Consider the following 16,566-nt stretch of genomic DNA (forward strand, 5'->3'; position numbering starts at 1 on the left):
CGCGCTCTGTGCGATGCACTAAAGCCTCCAGGCATCATTTAGTTGAATAGTCAAGGATTCTAGAGAAGGGAATTATGGTATTTACACCAAGTAGGTGTCTCACGGCACTGTAGTTGCCACCAGGAAGTTCCTCTGAAATCTGACCTCAACTCTTTCCCATCTCTCTCTGATACCTCCCTACATAGCCCCATAACGCAACTCTCATCTGGACTAAACTGACGCTAAAAGCATCTTTCAATTGAAAGAGTGAGTTCTGCCCAGACATGGTTCAGAAGGAAGCTAAGCCAGTGCTGGTTCACAGGTCCCTGGACATTTCTTTTTTTTTTTTTTTTTTGTGAGACAGAGTCTCGCTCTGTTGCCCAGGCTGCAGTGCAGTGGCCGGATCTCAGCTCACTGCAAGCTCCGCCTCCCGGGTTCACGCCATTCTCCTGCCTCAGCCTCCCGAGTAGCTGGGACTACAGGTGCCCGCCGCCACGCCCGGCTAGTTTTTTGTATTTCTTAATAGAGACGGGGTTTCACCGTGTGAGCCAGGATGGTCTCGATCTCCTGACCTCGTGATCTGTCCGTCTCGGCCTCCCAAAGTGCTGGGATTACAGGCTTGAGCCACCGCGCCCGGCCTGGACATTTCTTTCACGCACGGCCCATTGGCAATTGTCCTTCCACCTCCTAGCCATGCAGATCTCACCACGAGGTGGGCCAGGTCACCAAGGGACATAGCAGATGGGAAGCTGCAGCCTGTCAGTGTCAACAGACACTGGAGTGGAGTGACACAGACAGTGGAGCGGGGCTTGGAGCCTGATTCAGACCAGCGAGCCTCCATTAGGTTTCCTGCCATCAGCAGCACAGCACCAGAGGCCACCACACGCTTTTCCCCTTCCTCTCCCTGTTGACGGCTGTGGGGCCACAGGCTGCTGCCAGTCACCACTCTGGGGTGGTTCCCTCTAGGAAGGCCAGAGACCCAGAGGAAGGCAGCCAGGACAGTGGGGAGCCCCAAAATGCCCACATTCCATCACATCTAAAAGGCCATCGATGGTGGGATGTACCCAATTTCAGAAATGTTAAAATGGAAAAAAAAAGGCTTTTAGAATAAAGAGAAGCACAATAAGTCACCGAAGAAACTTCTCTTTCTGCAGTCATTGCCCTTGTTCAGGCTTTCCATTCTTTCATTTTTGTTCTCATTTTTATCCCTGCTCCCCTTAAAACTGTGAACGCTCAGAAAAGTACAAAGAAAAGCAAACACCCATGTAACCACACCCAGGTCAAAAAAATAGGATACTACCAGCACCCCACAAACCCCCTTCTGTCCCTCCCAAACGCTTCTCCAAAGATCTCCTGACTTTTACAGTAACCACTTTCTTGCTTTTCTTTACAGTTTTACTATCTGTGTTACATCCTAAACCTGATGGCCTAGTTGACATCAGGTTTTTGAACCTGATGTAAATGGAATCATTCATGCACGCTGGTTCTGTTTTACTGTAATTGTTCATTTTAATCGCTGTGTAGTTTTCCACTGTGAAAACACACTGCTGTCCCGTTCTTTACCTTCCTGCAATCTCAAAACTATTCTCTTTCCCTCCGGTTTGTGTCAATCTATCCTTCACAATGCCAGCAAGATGGGTCCTTCTTAACCTCCCCCAATCCCCATCCCTGCTTAAGTGAAGCCCTCTTGGATGCCCCTTCTATGAGCTCTGAGCGCTTGCCCTGTCTAGGATTCTTCCTACTACAAGGGTGATCTGTGTAGTTAAACTACCTGTCATCCCAAGGGGCAGGCTGCAAGTGTTTTGAGAAAGGGGGCCATGTCTTTCTTTTCAACCCGACTTCACTGGCACCAAGGAAATACGTGTGGCAGGTAGTAAGTGTTCAGTACGTATCTGTTGAATGAACAAACATGGGGCCTTCAGAGTCACTGGTGCTTCTCACCATTTCCTGTGGGCATCTGCGGGTTAGAGGGGAGTGGGGAAAACGTCAGTGATTGGGGCCCCCGGGAGCTCCACCTAGAAGCAGGTTGCTCTACTTACTAATAATGCTGCTTTTTCAATTATCGTTGAATGTATATTTGGGGAGGATGTGGAAGAGAAAAAGGGGGTACTTAAGAGTCCATTAAGGCACACTGGTTACCTCTCTAAAGAAGACTTGGAGGCAGTACTGTTAGAAGTAGGTGAGAACATGGACTCTGGAGTCAGACTGCCCGGGTTTGAATCCTTGTGTTGTCTCTAACCAGCGTGAGACCTTCGGCAAATTACTTGGTTTCTTCTTCTGTAACATGGGAGAGATAATTCCACCTGCTTCAAGGTTGTTATAAGAATTAAATGAGTATATGTGCATATATGTATGTGTATATATGTATATAGGTGTGTGTATGTGTGTATATATATGTGTGTGTGTGTAGCTAAACTGATCAGTACCAGTAAATGACTTCATACGTGAAAGCTATTTAGAACAGTGCTTAGCATACTCTGTGAGTGTTTGCTAAATAAATAACAAATAAAATAAACCTGTGGCTTGATGCATGCGGCTGTGTCTCTGAAGAAGCCACAGGTTGTTTCCTGGCAGATGGCAGGAGCCTCCCAGCAGCCCCTTCTGTGAGCGTACAAATACTCTCATTTCTTCAAATGGGGTTTTTTTTTTTTTTTTTTTCCTGCCTGCCCCAACCCCTGTGTACTATGATGGAGACATTTTATCCTAACCTGGGTCTTAAGCTTCTTGGGGAATGCTGTGAGGCTGTAAATCTCCTGCAGCCATTTCTCAGGTGGACTGTGTTAGAGCTGCAGGCCCTCTGGAGTGTCCTGAGGCTCAGTGCAACCCAGGGGTCTCCTGCACACCTTCCCTTTTCAGCTCCTCCATCCAACCCTGCAGCTGACTTGCCTGTTGTCGACAAGGCTCAGTCTTGGATGGAGAAGCGTCAATCTTCCTCCTTCCCTGGGGAGTCACTGCCAGCGGGGCACACACCCTGGGACAGCGCGACACCAGGGGATACCTCTGACAGTCAGCCATCACCCCTGGGGAGTTGGAGGGCAGCTTCTCTCTAGACCCCTACAGTGCAGGATGGGTAGGGAAAACCCTCACACCACAGGCAGGAGGCTGAGGGACATTTCTCTGGGACAAAGAGAGAAATGTAACCAAGAACCCAGCTGGCCTGACCTCCTGCCTCCTGGTAGCCTTACGCTAAAGGCCTTCAGGCACAGATGCCTGAGCAGCGTCTGGAATGAAAACAGTCATGGCTGGGGTAAGGGGCCGCATTGTTCCCAAGCTTCAAGATGAGAATAAGGGGTGAAGAGGATTTGATGACCACAACAACCTGGAGCGAGGGCTCACTCCCTTTGGCCAATAAGAATCATAGTGGCATTGATGATTATCTAAGAGATAACTGTCATCCAAAATGACCCCTCCTTTTTCTCTTCCTACCCAATCCTGAATCCTAGCCATCTTCACAAGACCCAGCCCAAATGCCAGCTTCTCCAACCAAACCCTGTTAACCAACATCTCAATATTACACAGAGCTCTCAGGGTCCCTGTGTCCAGCTTCTCCCACAGGGCAGGAGCCCCTTTCAGCCAGCATACCCCAATAAGGTATAAGTGTGCAGACAGCGGTGTCCTCAGCCTGGGTGTGGCTTGCAGAGTCTGCAGCAGCAAGAGCTCCCTGGCTGGTCTCCAGGTGTAAGCAGCCTAGTGGGTTTGCTATCATCTTCTATGCGTGCTGACATACAAAGTGTCAGACAGTGGCCTGCAAGGGCACCATCGCTCAGTGCATAGCCCTTTGCTCTGATGGGTAGGAAGGCCTTTCTGTTGAACTCATGGCCACCCGCCAGGCGCTGTGTTTTCTAACTTATTATCAGTCCTATTCATCACAGGTAGCATTTCTATCTCCATTTTATAAAGAGGAAAGCAAGATCAGAGAAGTTCATTAACCTGTTCCAGATCACACAGTAAGTAAAATTAGAGCTTGGACCAACTTCAAGCCTATCTGCCTCTAAAGTCCTTGCTCCGCGTGCTCCACCATGCTGCCATAAAGGAACAGGCTGCCCAAGCCTTCTTTTCTGCAGAAAAATATGCCCAGACCCCTCAGCCGCTCCTCACATGATATGCTTCCTGTTAATGTCTGTCACTGGAACAAACATCTCCCCATCCTGCCTGCCCCCTCTGAACATGATGTCAAAAAACCTTTTGCAACCTGATTCTACGGCCTGGACCTACTCTTCTGGCTCTTGAGCCCCTCGAGTGTCCGTGCTTGTATAATAGCACTTGATCACGTCATGGGTTGACCTCTCCTGGCTTACGTGTATCATTTATTTCCCCAGTTATATGATCAACCCCCTTAGTGCTGAAATCATGTCTCATACCTGAAATTTGGGTGTTTGTGAAGAGTTACATTATTTGGAACTTAGATCATGTTTTTTTTTCATAGACAGAAGTTATTCTAAAAACAGGCAGTTTTCCTGGCTAGTCCTAAAAGCCACTTTGGTTAAAGGTCTGTGTTCAAATGGGGAGGGGTCCATGGGCTTCAGGAAGGACAGGCGGGAAACTGATCTCTGCTTTCAGGGTCAGAACCCGACTGGGGAAGACTCCATGATTGATGCATGTGAACCTTCAGCGTCTCCTTTTTGTGCCCTATTGACACAATGCCACAGTTCCTTTTCTCACAAGTCCCTGGGTCCTGTGTCACCCTATAGTCAGCATGCTGAATCTCAGGCCTTTGGCCCCCCTGACTTCAGGGTCAAATGCCCTGAAACTATGTTCACAATGATCTAAATAAGCTTTCATCAGATTCTCAAAAGATAGAGAGGCTTAGAGAGGTTGAGAGCAATTGCTAGAAACTTCTCCTCTGGCACCCCATTCTGGCTTGGCTCCTCAAAATGCTGTTAGAAAGTGTTTTAACCTTCATCTTCTACCACCAACAAGCACTGGCATTCTTCCTATTCTTTTTTTTTTTTTTTTTTTTTTTTTTAGATGGAGTCTTGCTCTGTCACCCCGGCTGGAATACAGTGGTGTGATCTCAGCTCACTGCAAGCTCCACCTCCCAGGTTCAAGCCATTCTCCTGCCTCAGCCTCCTGAGTAGCTGGGACTACAGGCATCCAACACCACGCCCAGCTAATTTTTTGTATTTTTAGTAGAGATGGGGTTTCACCATGTTAGCCAGGATGGTCTTGATTTCCTGACCTCGTGATCTGCCTGCCTTGGCCTCCCAAAATGCTGGGATTACAGGCATGAGCCACCGTGCCTGGCCCCCATTCTTTTTTTCTTTTTTTAAATAAAAAACTCAGCTTTTTGGGGGGGAAATGTGGCGGGGAACAGGGTCTTACTCTGTTGTCCAGGCTGGAGTGCAGTGGCACAATCAGGGCTCACTGCAGCCTTGACCTCCTGGGCTCAAATGATCCTCTTACCTCAGGCCCACGAATAGCTGGGACTACAGGTGCCCACCACCATGCCTGGCTAGTTTTTTGTATTTTTGGTAGAGATGGGGTTTTGCCATGTTGCCCAGGCTGGTCTCGAACTCTTAGACTCAGGCTATCCACCCACCTCAGCCTCCCAAAGTGCTGGCATGATTACAGGTGTGAGCCACTGTACCCGGCCCCCCCTTTTTTTTTTTTCCTTTTTTAAACAGAAGAGGTCTCGCTATGTTGCTCAGGCTGGTCTCAAACTCTTAGGCTCAAGTGATCCTCCTGCCTTGGCCTCCCAAAGTGCTGGGATTACCACTGTGCCTGGCCCCATTCTTCCCCTGAAGCTGATCTTAGCTGAGTCGGAATAGAAAAGCAAGCTGTGAATAAATGATGGCCTCACAGGCTTTCATAGTCATTGCTTTTTACAGGGATTGGACAGTTTAAAATGGGTCTCTAATAGTGGAATTTCATTAAAAAAATTAATCCTTAATATGTATGCAAGTGGAATTTCAGACAGTATGAGGAAATTAAAGGAAAAGGTAGCAGACAAGATATTCTGGAACAAGAATGGGCCAGTCTCCCTAAGCCATTTTCTTGTTTTTTTCAGGGGTTCTTGTTGTCCTCCACAGGTTCCCCAAAAGTTTTGCAGTTTCTTTCAGCATTTTCCAAGGCAAAGCCAATTATGGGAACTCCCAAGGTGAGACTGGAGGCATTTGTACCAGTAGCGGTGCCTGTATGGGGACAAAGAACCTTCATGCCCAGCTGCTTATTCTATTCTCACAACAACCTATGAGCTGGATATTGTGGCTCCTGTCTTATAGCAGAGGAAACAGACGCTTAACAAGGTCAAGCTCACCCCAGCTTGACAAGCTCGGTAGAGGGGGTAGTGAAACTCAACCCAGGTCCTGCTGCAGGTACCACGTCCTTTCCACAGGCTGTGTGGTTTCTAAGAAACACTGCCATTCCTATGTCAGGCGTGTGGATGGGTCCTGTAGGTGGGCCTTTGACAGGGATACAGCTAGGTACAGTCAACCCCCAGTATCCGTGGCGGACTGTTTCCAGCACCGCTGGTGAATACCAAATTCATGGATGCTCAAGTCTCTGATATAACATGGTGTAGTATTTGCATATAACCTACAAACATCCTCCCGTATGCTTTAAAACATTTCCGGATTACTTAAAATAACTAATACAATGTAAATGCTACATAAATAGTTGTTATACTGTGTCGTTTAGGGAATAATGACAAGAAGAAAGGCGATACATGTTCAGGACAGATGCAACCATCCACTTAAAAATACATTGTCAATCCAAGGTTGGTTGACTCCAGGGACTCAGGACCCATAGACACAGAGGGCTGACTGTAATCCCTTCAAGACTTAACACAATGCTCTGCGCAGGGGAGGTAGCGAGGCATGCAAAGAATGTGGAGTGACCAAAGGCAACACCAAGGCACAGAGGCAACTGGCTGGGCTTCACCTCCACGTGCCCTCCTTGGCCTGGAGCCCTGTGCAGCGCACACGCTGTTCCTGGGGTGCAGCCGCTCTGCCTCCCCCCAGCCAGAATGAACCCTGCCTATGAGATTCTCAGGTTTGGGGAAGGATAGATGGGCATCTGACAGAGTCTAAGATAACAACAGGCACAGAATCATGCACAGTATACCCGTCACGGCAGCAGGACTTATGAGCCAAGAAGCGAAAGCAACCCTAAAGTCCATCAACTGATAAATGAATAAACAAAATGTGGTTCATCTGTACCATGGAATATTCTTCAACCACAACATGGAATGAAGGACTGATACATTGTGCTAAGTAAAAGAAGCTAGGCCTGAGAATCCCACAATTCCGTTTATGTGAAATGTCCAGCATAGGCAAATGCATAGAGGCAGAAAGTGAATTTGTGGTTGCCAGGGGCTGGCAAGTGATGGCTAATGGGTACAGCCTTTCTTTTTGGGGTGATGAAAATATTCTGGAATTAGATGGTGGTGATGATTGCACAACTCTGTAAATATACTAAAAGCCACTGAATTCCACAGTTTAAAAGGGTAAATTTTATGGTACATGAATTATGTTTCTATTTAAAAAGTCACACAGAGAAGGCCCTGGGTGCTTTTTGTGAACTCAGCTTTTGTGACCACAGCAGAGTTCACAGGATGGTCCTGGAGCGAGCCCTCGGCTCCTTGTGGCTGAATGGAAGATGGGGTGGTGGATGGCAGAGTGCAGCTGGATGCCACGTCAGGCTTCTGAATGTGATGAATGGTGTGGGGGAGAGGTCAAAGACAGCATCACTGCGAGGTCTGAAGACTGGGACTGGGCATGTAAAATCCCTACACCTCTCCCAGGACGGGGCTCCACGCCTCCGCTGAGAGTTGGGGTTCCTCTTTGCTTTAGCTAGACTTTGCAATGGGAGCCGAGAGATGTCTGTGGTTTCTTGGGTCAATGTGGTGGGTAAGAGACTAGAGCCTCCAGTTGCATAGGTCAGGGTTCAAATCCTGTGCCACCTGTCATCCATGTGACCTTGAGAAAAGTTTTGCCTTCTTTGAGTGTCAGTTTTGTCACTGGTAAAATGAGGCGAATTGTATTACCTCCTCCTAGGGTGGTTGTGTGGGTTAAATGAGATGATGCGTTAAAGCGTTTAGTGCAGAACCCGGCACGCTGCAGTGGTTAATACAGGAGCAGCTCTTCTGGTGGATGGCTGGGCCTGCTGGGGCCTGGTCTCCAGGATCTCCCGCACACAGAGCATATTCTGCAAAGCGGCTCATGTGCTTGGCTGGCAGCAGCACAGACAGATGCCATATTTTGGGATGGAAAGGAGCAGAATCACGTGGCAGGTCAGGAAGACTCCAGGATCTGGAGCAGAAGGGGCGGAGTAGAAGCTGGGGAGGAGGAACAGTGCCTACCTCTCCACCCTCCAAGAGAAGGACTGTCTGCCATGGGCTCTCAACGGACCTGAGTCTGCTATGGAATGATTGCTTCCAGCAGGAGTGTAGCCTCTTTCAGCCAAATGCAAGAGCAAGAAAATGTCACTGGATTCTTCAGGGACGTAGAGGCGAACAGCTAATGGATGAGACCATCCCAATCTCACTGCAGCCTAACAGCAAAAAGGCTCTGGGATTTCACCTCCATCTCGGGAGCCTTCTATCATCTGAATACTTTTTTGTGGCTGAACAGTAGAAATGACAAGAAGCCCCAGACATAGGACAAAGGGAACCAAAGAATACAGACTTATACCCCAGGGAAAGAAGACAACAGAAACAACCAGTATTTACTACAGACGTTCTCACAACCAATCCCTATTTAGCAAAGTTTCCGGATTAATTGATGGCATGTCCATTTCTTCTGTAAATCGTTAGAATTGTTCTCCGCAGCACTCTGAATGCTTGAGATGAGAAGGCTGTTTTGTGGAATGTCTGTTAGCTACACTATCTGCCTATCTGAAAGCCAGCAGTGCTCGTATCCAGACTGGTTCTATGTTATTATTAATAAAGTATGTACATTTCTGTAATTTAACAAACTCTTCTGTAAACCAAAGAAATGTGAGTGCAAAAAGCGTCGCTGTTGATAAGTAGAAAGTTTTCAAAAGTCTTGAGGCCCAAATTTGCTTACAAATGCTGAATAGTTAGGATCAGATGAGACAAACATAAAGGATTGGAATACATAATAAAAATATGGAAAGATCTCGCGGCCAGATTGGTTCCCAAATGTCAAAGTTGTAATTCCACTTTCCATTGAGGTGGAATTCATAGATGTTCATTATAGGAGAGGTTTATGCAAGGAAGATGACTCACAATCAGAAAAAGACCTTAGTCCTGTATCAAAAGATTAGCAAATGAATGTATACGGTAAGTCCATCTTTTCAATTAAAGTATCTCTTTTGAATGGTTGTTTCTTTTTTAAACTAAGTTTTTCAATCAACCACAGATTAGTTGTCCCAACTGCACTGGATGTGAGAACATCGATGGCATATTTAGGTCTGTCCTTACTTCTTACCCTTTCTGCTCTTCTTTCCCAAAGCTGAGCAGCTCCTATTGACCTGACACAGTGTCTCCCTAGAGTTGCGTTTTTCAAGAATTACAGTCTCAGAGTTGTTCCTCAGAGCAACAGTGAAAACACCAAGAGGGGATGTAAAGCGCTCACGTAAGTTTGGGAGACGCTTCGAACCTTACCCCTCTTGCAAATTCACCATGCCCCTTCGTCCTGTAAGAATAAACAGAATACACTATGGAGGCCAAGGTGGGCAGATCCCTTGAGGTTGAGTTCGAGACCAGCCTGGCCAACATGGTAAAACCCCACTTCTACTAAAAATATAAAAATTAGCCAAGCGTGGTGGTGGGTGCCTATAATCCCAGCTACCCGGGAAGCTGAGGCAGGAGAATCGCTTGAACCTGGGAGGTGGGGGTTGCAGTGAGCCGAGATCGTGCTGTTGCACTCCAGCCTGGGCAACAGAGTGAGACTCTGTACCCTACCATGAAAAAAAAGAAAAAAAGTCTAAACTTTCTATAACTCAGATTGGCCCAAAGTTATTTCACCATGGAACCTCTTTTGGGGCGCGAGATAAATAAAGCTTCATAAATCCTGTAAAGCTTCATACCTTGGGAATCAATGCTGTAGGGCTCATAGAGGAATATAATGTATGATCCTTATTTTTGAGAAATTTATGACAGAGTCAGAGATACAAGAGAGGCACGTACATCTACACAAAGAACGGGTAAGTCACAGTATTGTCAGTTACCCTTAGGGTCAATGAGAGTAAAATCAGTAGGTGTTATAGATGAAAACAACAAATCAGCCATCTACCTCTGATTAATATTCACAAATTTTGGGTCTTCAGCCTCCAAAACTTGCTCTTGGTCCATTATTCTAAAAAATTCAAAGGGAACTTATTTCTTAAGTGCTATATGCTAGGCCTGGCTCTTTATATATGTTTTCTCACTGAATTTTCACAACCATGGGAAATAAGTATTATCTTCTTCTTCTTTTTTTCCAAGAAATAGAATCAGGGTAATCACACTGCTGGTGGGAGAGCCTCAATTCATACCTCGATCTGTCTGGTTTCAAATCCTGTCTTCTTTCTACTGTGCCTAGTTATGAAGAGCCTGTATAGCCTCTTTCCTGAAGCAGCTGGGGTTTGGTGAGGGTGTGTCCACATGTGCATGGCTGTATGGCCCAGGCATGGCCTGCCAAGCCAAGGACAGCTGGGTCTGCTTGTTTCCCTAGAGCACCCTGGACTTCTCATTCTCTTCCTCCTCCTCAGTCCCAAAGTTCTGAGCTCTGACTTTAGAGGCCCAGTGGCCACTCCCCTTGCCTCTCTAGAGGCCACTGTGATGAACTGGGGAAGGACTCTGCCAATGTTAAGCATGTCATGAATGGCACCTGCACCTGTACACACTGCCAGGCCAGAGAAGGCAACAGGGGTGGGTGGCAAAGTGTGGGCAGAAAGCCCCTCCTCATGCCCTTCGGCAAGTCCTCTACCCCATCCCTGGTGCTTTCTGTAGAGCCAGCTTGGGTCCTGCCTTGCTCTGTGCTCAGCTACTACCTCTCTTCACCTCCCCTTCCTCTGCCTTCCCAAGTCTGGGTGGAAGTGACCATGGAGTGGAAAGACAGGACCCGGAGCTCTGCAGGGAGGCTCACGAGGAAGCGGGTGAGAGGGGGGGGCATGAACTGAGGTCCCAGGTGAGAGGCCAGGCACGGCCAGGAGGGACAAAGATGGGTGACCCTCCAGTCTCAGGCTAATGACTCCCAGGGGTGAGCGGCAAGTGGGGAATGGAAGGTTGTGAAGGGGAAGGCTACAGATGGGGGGTGGGAGTCACTGAGCAGTTGCTGACCTGGACACCTGGGCTGGGGAATCTGCCTTACAGCTTCCTCTCTCCTCTTGCCTTTTTCCCCCTTCAGAAGTGAGGTTGTAGGTATGTTCACAACAGTCTTCAAAAATGCATGGGGGTGGGAGGTGGGGAAGGAAAGGGAGCATTTTTTAAGCAACTCCGTGTGCCAGGGTCCTGGCAATCTTTCATTACTTCATCACAGTCTTCCTAAGACGCAAGTGTGGCCAAGTTGCAGGGTAAAAGGTAACCGAGATTTGAACCCAGGTTCAGCTGCCTCAAAAGCCCATGAGCTTTCTAGCACACCTGTGACCCTGCATTGTACGTCACCCACCACAATGAGTGGAGCCAGAGTCAGCTCCACTAGCCGTCGGGAGAGGGTGGTGCTTTAATCTCGGTTGTGCCAGGTCAGCACACAGAAGATGTGTCCTTCCCTAGGGAGCCCCTCCTCCCACAGGTAGGCTGGGAGCTGTGGCATGGACACTGGACCCACAGGCCACTGAGTCCATCTGAGCCCCCTGGCTCTCGGGCAGTTTGGAAAACCAGAAAGGCAGGAGACCTGGGCATTCCCCCTGTGCACTCCAGCCACTGACTCAGAGCTGCTCCATAGAGACCTGAGGCTGGACCTGCTGCGGGGCCTCTGGCCTCATCACGTAGGCACAGGAGTCCCTCCAGCGTCCTGTCCTCACCTTAACTCCAGCATTCCAGCCCCTCCTCTCCAAATTAGCTTTCTCATCTGGAAACTGTAGGTCTTCAAACTAGTGAGTGCTTTCAAAATGTACTCACTCAGCAAACCACCGGGGCAGCCCCACACCCCCAGCGGCGAGGGGATACTTCCGGGGAGATGCCGAGCTCCGGCTCTCATCGCTTGCTAGGAGGTGATCCTTCCAGCCTCCTGGGTGCACAGGAAGGTCCAGCACTTCCAAATCAGAGCTCCCAAGACCCAGTCAGTCTTCTGCTGCCACTAAAGTCTGAGAACCACTGAGGCCTGGTCTCCATGGCTTCTGAAGGCTCTCTCATTTCAGATAAAGGGCTGCTGACGGACTCACTAGTTTCCATGGCCCATTTGATTTTTCTCCTCCCTGGAGAAGGATTTCCTCTTTCTCCTGGTTTTTCCCACAGTTCTCCAGCCAATGGATCCTCAGTCCCTTGGAATTTGTCTTGTACCTGTGTCTGTCTGTCCTGACATGCCAGGGCAGGAGCTCACAGATTAATGGAAGCCAGCCTGTGGTCACAGCACCTACCTCCCCACCCCAGAACACACACACACCAGGGTATACACCCTCGGCACAGTCATTGGCCTTTATTTACGGCCACAGCCCTTGGAAGTGGTGTTAGGGGATTGCAATTATGAAGCCTTTCCTGACATTCCACCAAAGGCTTGTCTTTTGTAACTAACGCTGCACACAGACACACAGCAACCATCACACAGTGTGCACTGTATCAACACTCCACTGTAACCCAAGGGAGTGGGCCATTTTATAAAAGGAGCTGCTGAGGCTTATGAAATAAATAGTGCTGTGTCCTGGAACTGAGCTGTGACGTGAGGAGCCAGGATTCCAGCCTTGGCCCCCATCTCTACCACACAGTGCTTGGCTCACCCAGTGGGGAGGACTCAGGAGTCCTGGCAGAGTCAACACATTCTCCCATGGGAGACGGGCACAGTGAGCGTGGCTGTGGCAGGGGGAGGGCTCTGGTCCAGAAACCACCCACTCCCCACGACGACCCTCTCTCTGTTCATGAAACAGTGTGACACATCTGCCCAGTACTTGACTCTTTGGCATGCACTTGTCCCCATTACCCCATATGTTGCCACATTTTTTCCAGACAGCAACAGTAGCAGGTACTAGAGAAAGTCTCCCAGCTTTAGGTCCCACCTGAGCCCCCCGGCCTGGCCTCCAGATGTCATCCCTATCAGAGAGCGCTCCCCGAGGCCACGCCCTCTGTCTGTGGGTTTGGAGCCGACAGCAGAGTCTGGTACCCACATGGTGGGTTATTCATACCCCATGCCGTGACTCCACACCCCCAGGACACACACACTCACCATGAGATGCTGGAAGAGCCAAGAACGCATTATATTGGTGGCATGCTTGGGCAAGACTCCTCGTTTGTTCTTGGACTTCTTATCCTCATTGTCCAGGAGGGAGGTGAGGTCAAGGTTAACCTTCAGGGCACGTGGAGAGAAAATCAGCATCAGCAGCCTGTGAGGCTAGGGACCTGTTGCCATAGCGACGGCAGGCTCCGCTGCCAGCCCCTTTCCCGGCTCACTCCTAGGGCCCTGGGGAGGTCACCTTTCCCTCTCACCCCATGCCAGCCCCTCAGAGAGTGGAGGTGAGGCTCGGGTGATGGGAGAAGGGAAGAAGGACAAGGAGGAAGAGATGGGGCAGGGGGAGAGGGAGGGAGAGAGTGAGAGAGAGAGTGAGAGAGAGAGAGAGAGAGAGAGAAAGACAGAGGAAACAGGGCCATGCAGAGAGAACAGTAGAAGATATGAATTTGCCATAAGCCGTCAAGTAGTTATCAGCATTTCTGTGGTACTTTACAGTTTGCAAAGCACTTTCCTATCCATCACCGTGGTTCATTCTCACAGCAGCCCTGTAGGTTGGCTAGACTGTGTGCAGTTGCTATTAATCCCCCTTTTATCAATAAGAAGTCTGAGGCTCAGAGAGGTTAGGTGACTTATCCGAGATCCCAGAGTTAATGTCAGATCCCAGACTCTGACTTCCGATCTTTCTACTCTTCCTTTGTGTGTGCACTCTCTACCACTGAGGGACACAGCGGCTCAGTCTGCAGACAGGAATAGGAAGTGCAGGATCCTTTGATGTAACCCCAGGAGGGAGGCAGCAAAATCCCAGGAGTTGATAAAACCTTTCCAAGACCCAGCTTCTTATCTGTAAAGTAGGAGTAATGATACCTCTTAGAGGATGATGAGGATTCAATGAGTCACTCGTGTAAAGTGCCTGGCAGATAAGAAGTGATCACAGGCGCCCTAGCCCACACCATGCACATGTGCACACACCTACACACACTCACCTGTGTGTTCTGGATCTGGATGGCTCCCTGGGGGATTGCTTGGGTGACCACCTGACCCTGGGAGGTTACCATGGTAACCGGTTGGTATAAGGCTCCACCTGAGGAGACAACCAGTTTTGGGGTCCCCTGCCATGGGAGTGGGTAGGAGCAAGGGCAAGCAGGGTTCCCAGTTCACTTGGCACTCACGTGTAAAGACCCTCTACTTTGGAGCCCTTGGGTAGTGAGCTATGGCTCTTCTGCTTTATGGGTGGCTGGGGGATGGTGTCTACAGCCTAGGGCAGAGCCTTTGGTGGGAGGTGCTTCAGGGAAGGGACAACAGCCTTACTTGGTCCTCTCAGGGGCTCATGAGATTTTGACCCAGATTTGTTCTAAACCATCACAATTGGGTCTTGGTGCTAACTGTCTACAAACTTACAGAAAACTTTAGTCAAGAAACTGAGCTGGGAGCCCCTCCCTCGGTGGGGGACAACCCCCACCCCCCACCCCTGGAACCGCCTCGGGACCACCCTTTCTCCTCCCGGGGAATTCCCACAATCCCCCTTCCCGGTCTTTGCACCGACCTGACACGACTTGTGAGTTGACGGTTGTCATGGCGATGTTGCCCTGCTGGAGCGCTGAGGCTGGGACCACAATTCCCTGGGGGTTATTGGAGACTCCAGACATGGAATTGGGGGAATTCTGCAGGAGGTCCTGGCAGTGAGGGAGGCGTGGTTTGTGACAATGTCACTGAGAGCTTTAGACCCTACAGCCCCAGAGTCCTCTTCTGTCCTTTCCCCTTCCTGCCTGCCCCCTCCCTCCTTGTAGCTCCTCCCCAGACCCAGGTCCAGAAGGCAATTCTCATGGTTTCCTAGAAAGAGTGAATAAGAGGGCTCAATTAAAAAAAAAAAAAAGAAACCCAAAAGAGTCACCCTTTTAACCATTCCATTGCCCTGAAAACCTGAGGCACAAATTATCTGATAACCCATGGTCTCCTCCTTGGCTATACTTCGAAATCTCCAGTAACGATGCTTGGGTTCCAATCTCAGAGTCTCATTTAATTGGTTAGGAGTGTGTCCTAGGCTCTGGATTTTTTTTTCTTGATCAGATCCATCACATTCAATGGGCTCTGGGTTAGTAAAAGCTCCCCAGGTGATTCCACTCTGCAGCCGGGACTGAGAAACTGGCTTCACCTGGTCGGCACCTGCTCCTCCTTCAGCCACGCTTGTCTCCTGATGCTTTCCCATCCCCCGGCTCCTCTCCACACACCCTCCATCACAGGCCCATCACACTAGGCTGCACACACAGAGCAGCCTCCAGTTCTCACCTTTGTATCCTTAGCACCTAGCTCAGGAGACTAAAATCCATGTTAAGAAAGCAAGTGAAAGCTGCCCTAGCCTTCCCATAAGCTGTCTCCTAAGGGTGTCTCATATGAGCCTCAGCCACCTATGGCATATGGCATCGATTCTGTTCTCTTCCTCAGGATCCCCACAGGATTCCACTGGAAACAGATTCCCCTCTCCCCACACTGCCAACCAGCACGGAACCCTTGCCACGTTTCTTTGCATTAGCCCAGGCAGCTAAGACATGTTTTCCTGGCCCTCTGCTCCCCTCACCATTCCCAGTTAACAGCTGGGTAAAGAAGTCCTTGGACTTGCTGTGGAGCCCTCCCTGCCTTCTAGGGAGCCTGCGTTGGGAGGCTGGGTGCTTGGAGAGAATTTGTGAGGAAGGAATAGGATGTGGGAGAGGATAGGGGCTCTAGGTTTGGAGAAGACAAAAAAGGCAGCGAGTGAAGTGTGGGAGCCTCAGGAGGCTGGCCTGGGTCTCTTAGCTCCTCCTAGCCGTGGTTCCTCATCTGAAGACGGGTGTGAACCAGTTAACAGGTTCAATGGCCATTTAGGTGACATTCCCATGCTCAAATGCTGGAATCATAAGGCGTGAACTGCAAGGATTTAGAGACAGGTAAATGGTCAAGGAAATAGACAAAATGGGGGAGAAAAGGAGGTCCCCAGCTTCCCAGTTTTTGTTTTAGGACTTGAAGAAGCTTAGGTCTCCAGCCTCCAGAGCAAGTCTAGGGTTTTGAGCCCAGAAATCTGTGTTTGGAGGAAACCTCGAGCCAGTGACTGCCTACCTGTAGCAAGAGACAAAGGCAAAGTGTTACAGCCCTGGGGGACAGCCATGGCGAATCTCCTCCCAGACCCTGACGACACAGAAACTGGCAGAGCCTGTCAGGAAGTGGAAGTCGGCACTGATTTATACATCTCACTCGATTCAGCTGATTAAATCCCCCTTGGCGTCTCCTCCAGAGCTGCCTTTTTTACTCTCCCGGGTTGTCTCTGGCCCAAGAGCTGGAGGAGTATTGC

At 49.4% G+C, this 16,566-nt stretch overlaps 1 protein-coding gene across 3 annotated transcripts in view; it reads right to left on the reverse strand.

The window, feature by feature from the left end:
- Window positions 1-16,566, reverse strand: part of PKNOX2 (PBX/knotted 1 homeobox 2) — a 273,857-nt gene that overhangs the window by 8,043 nt on the left and 249,248 nt on the right. For all 3 annotated transcript variants that reach the window (XM_031652823.1, XM_031652824.1, XM_031652825.1), the window contains 3 exons: window positions 14,788-14,917; window positions 14,228-14,325; window positions 13,242-13,361 (listed from right to left, as the gene is read on the reverse strand). In XM_031652823.1, the coding sequence (XP_031508683.1) occupies window positions 13,242-13,361; window positions 14,228-14,325; window positions 14,788-14,917 (348 nt within the window). The remainder of the gene's footprint in view (window positions 1-13,241; window positions 13,362-14,227; window positions 14,326-14,787; window positions 14,918-16,566) is intronic.

The sequence above is a fragment of the Papio anubis genome, chromosome 12 (assembly GCF_008728515.1).
Source record: "Papio anubis isolate 15944 chromosome 12, Panubis1.0, whole genome shotgun sequence".
In the NCBI taxonomy this organism is placed as follows: domain Eukaryota; kingdom Metazoa; phylum Chordata; class Mammalia; order Primates; family Cercopithecidae; genus Papio; species Papio anubis.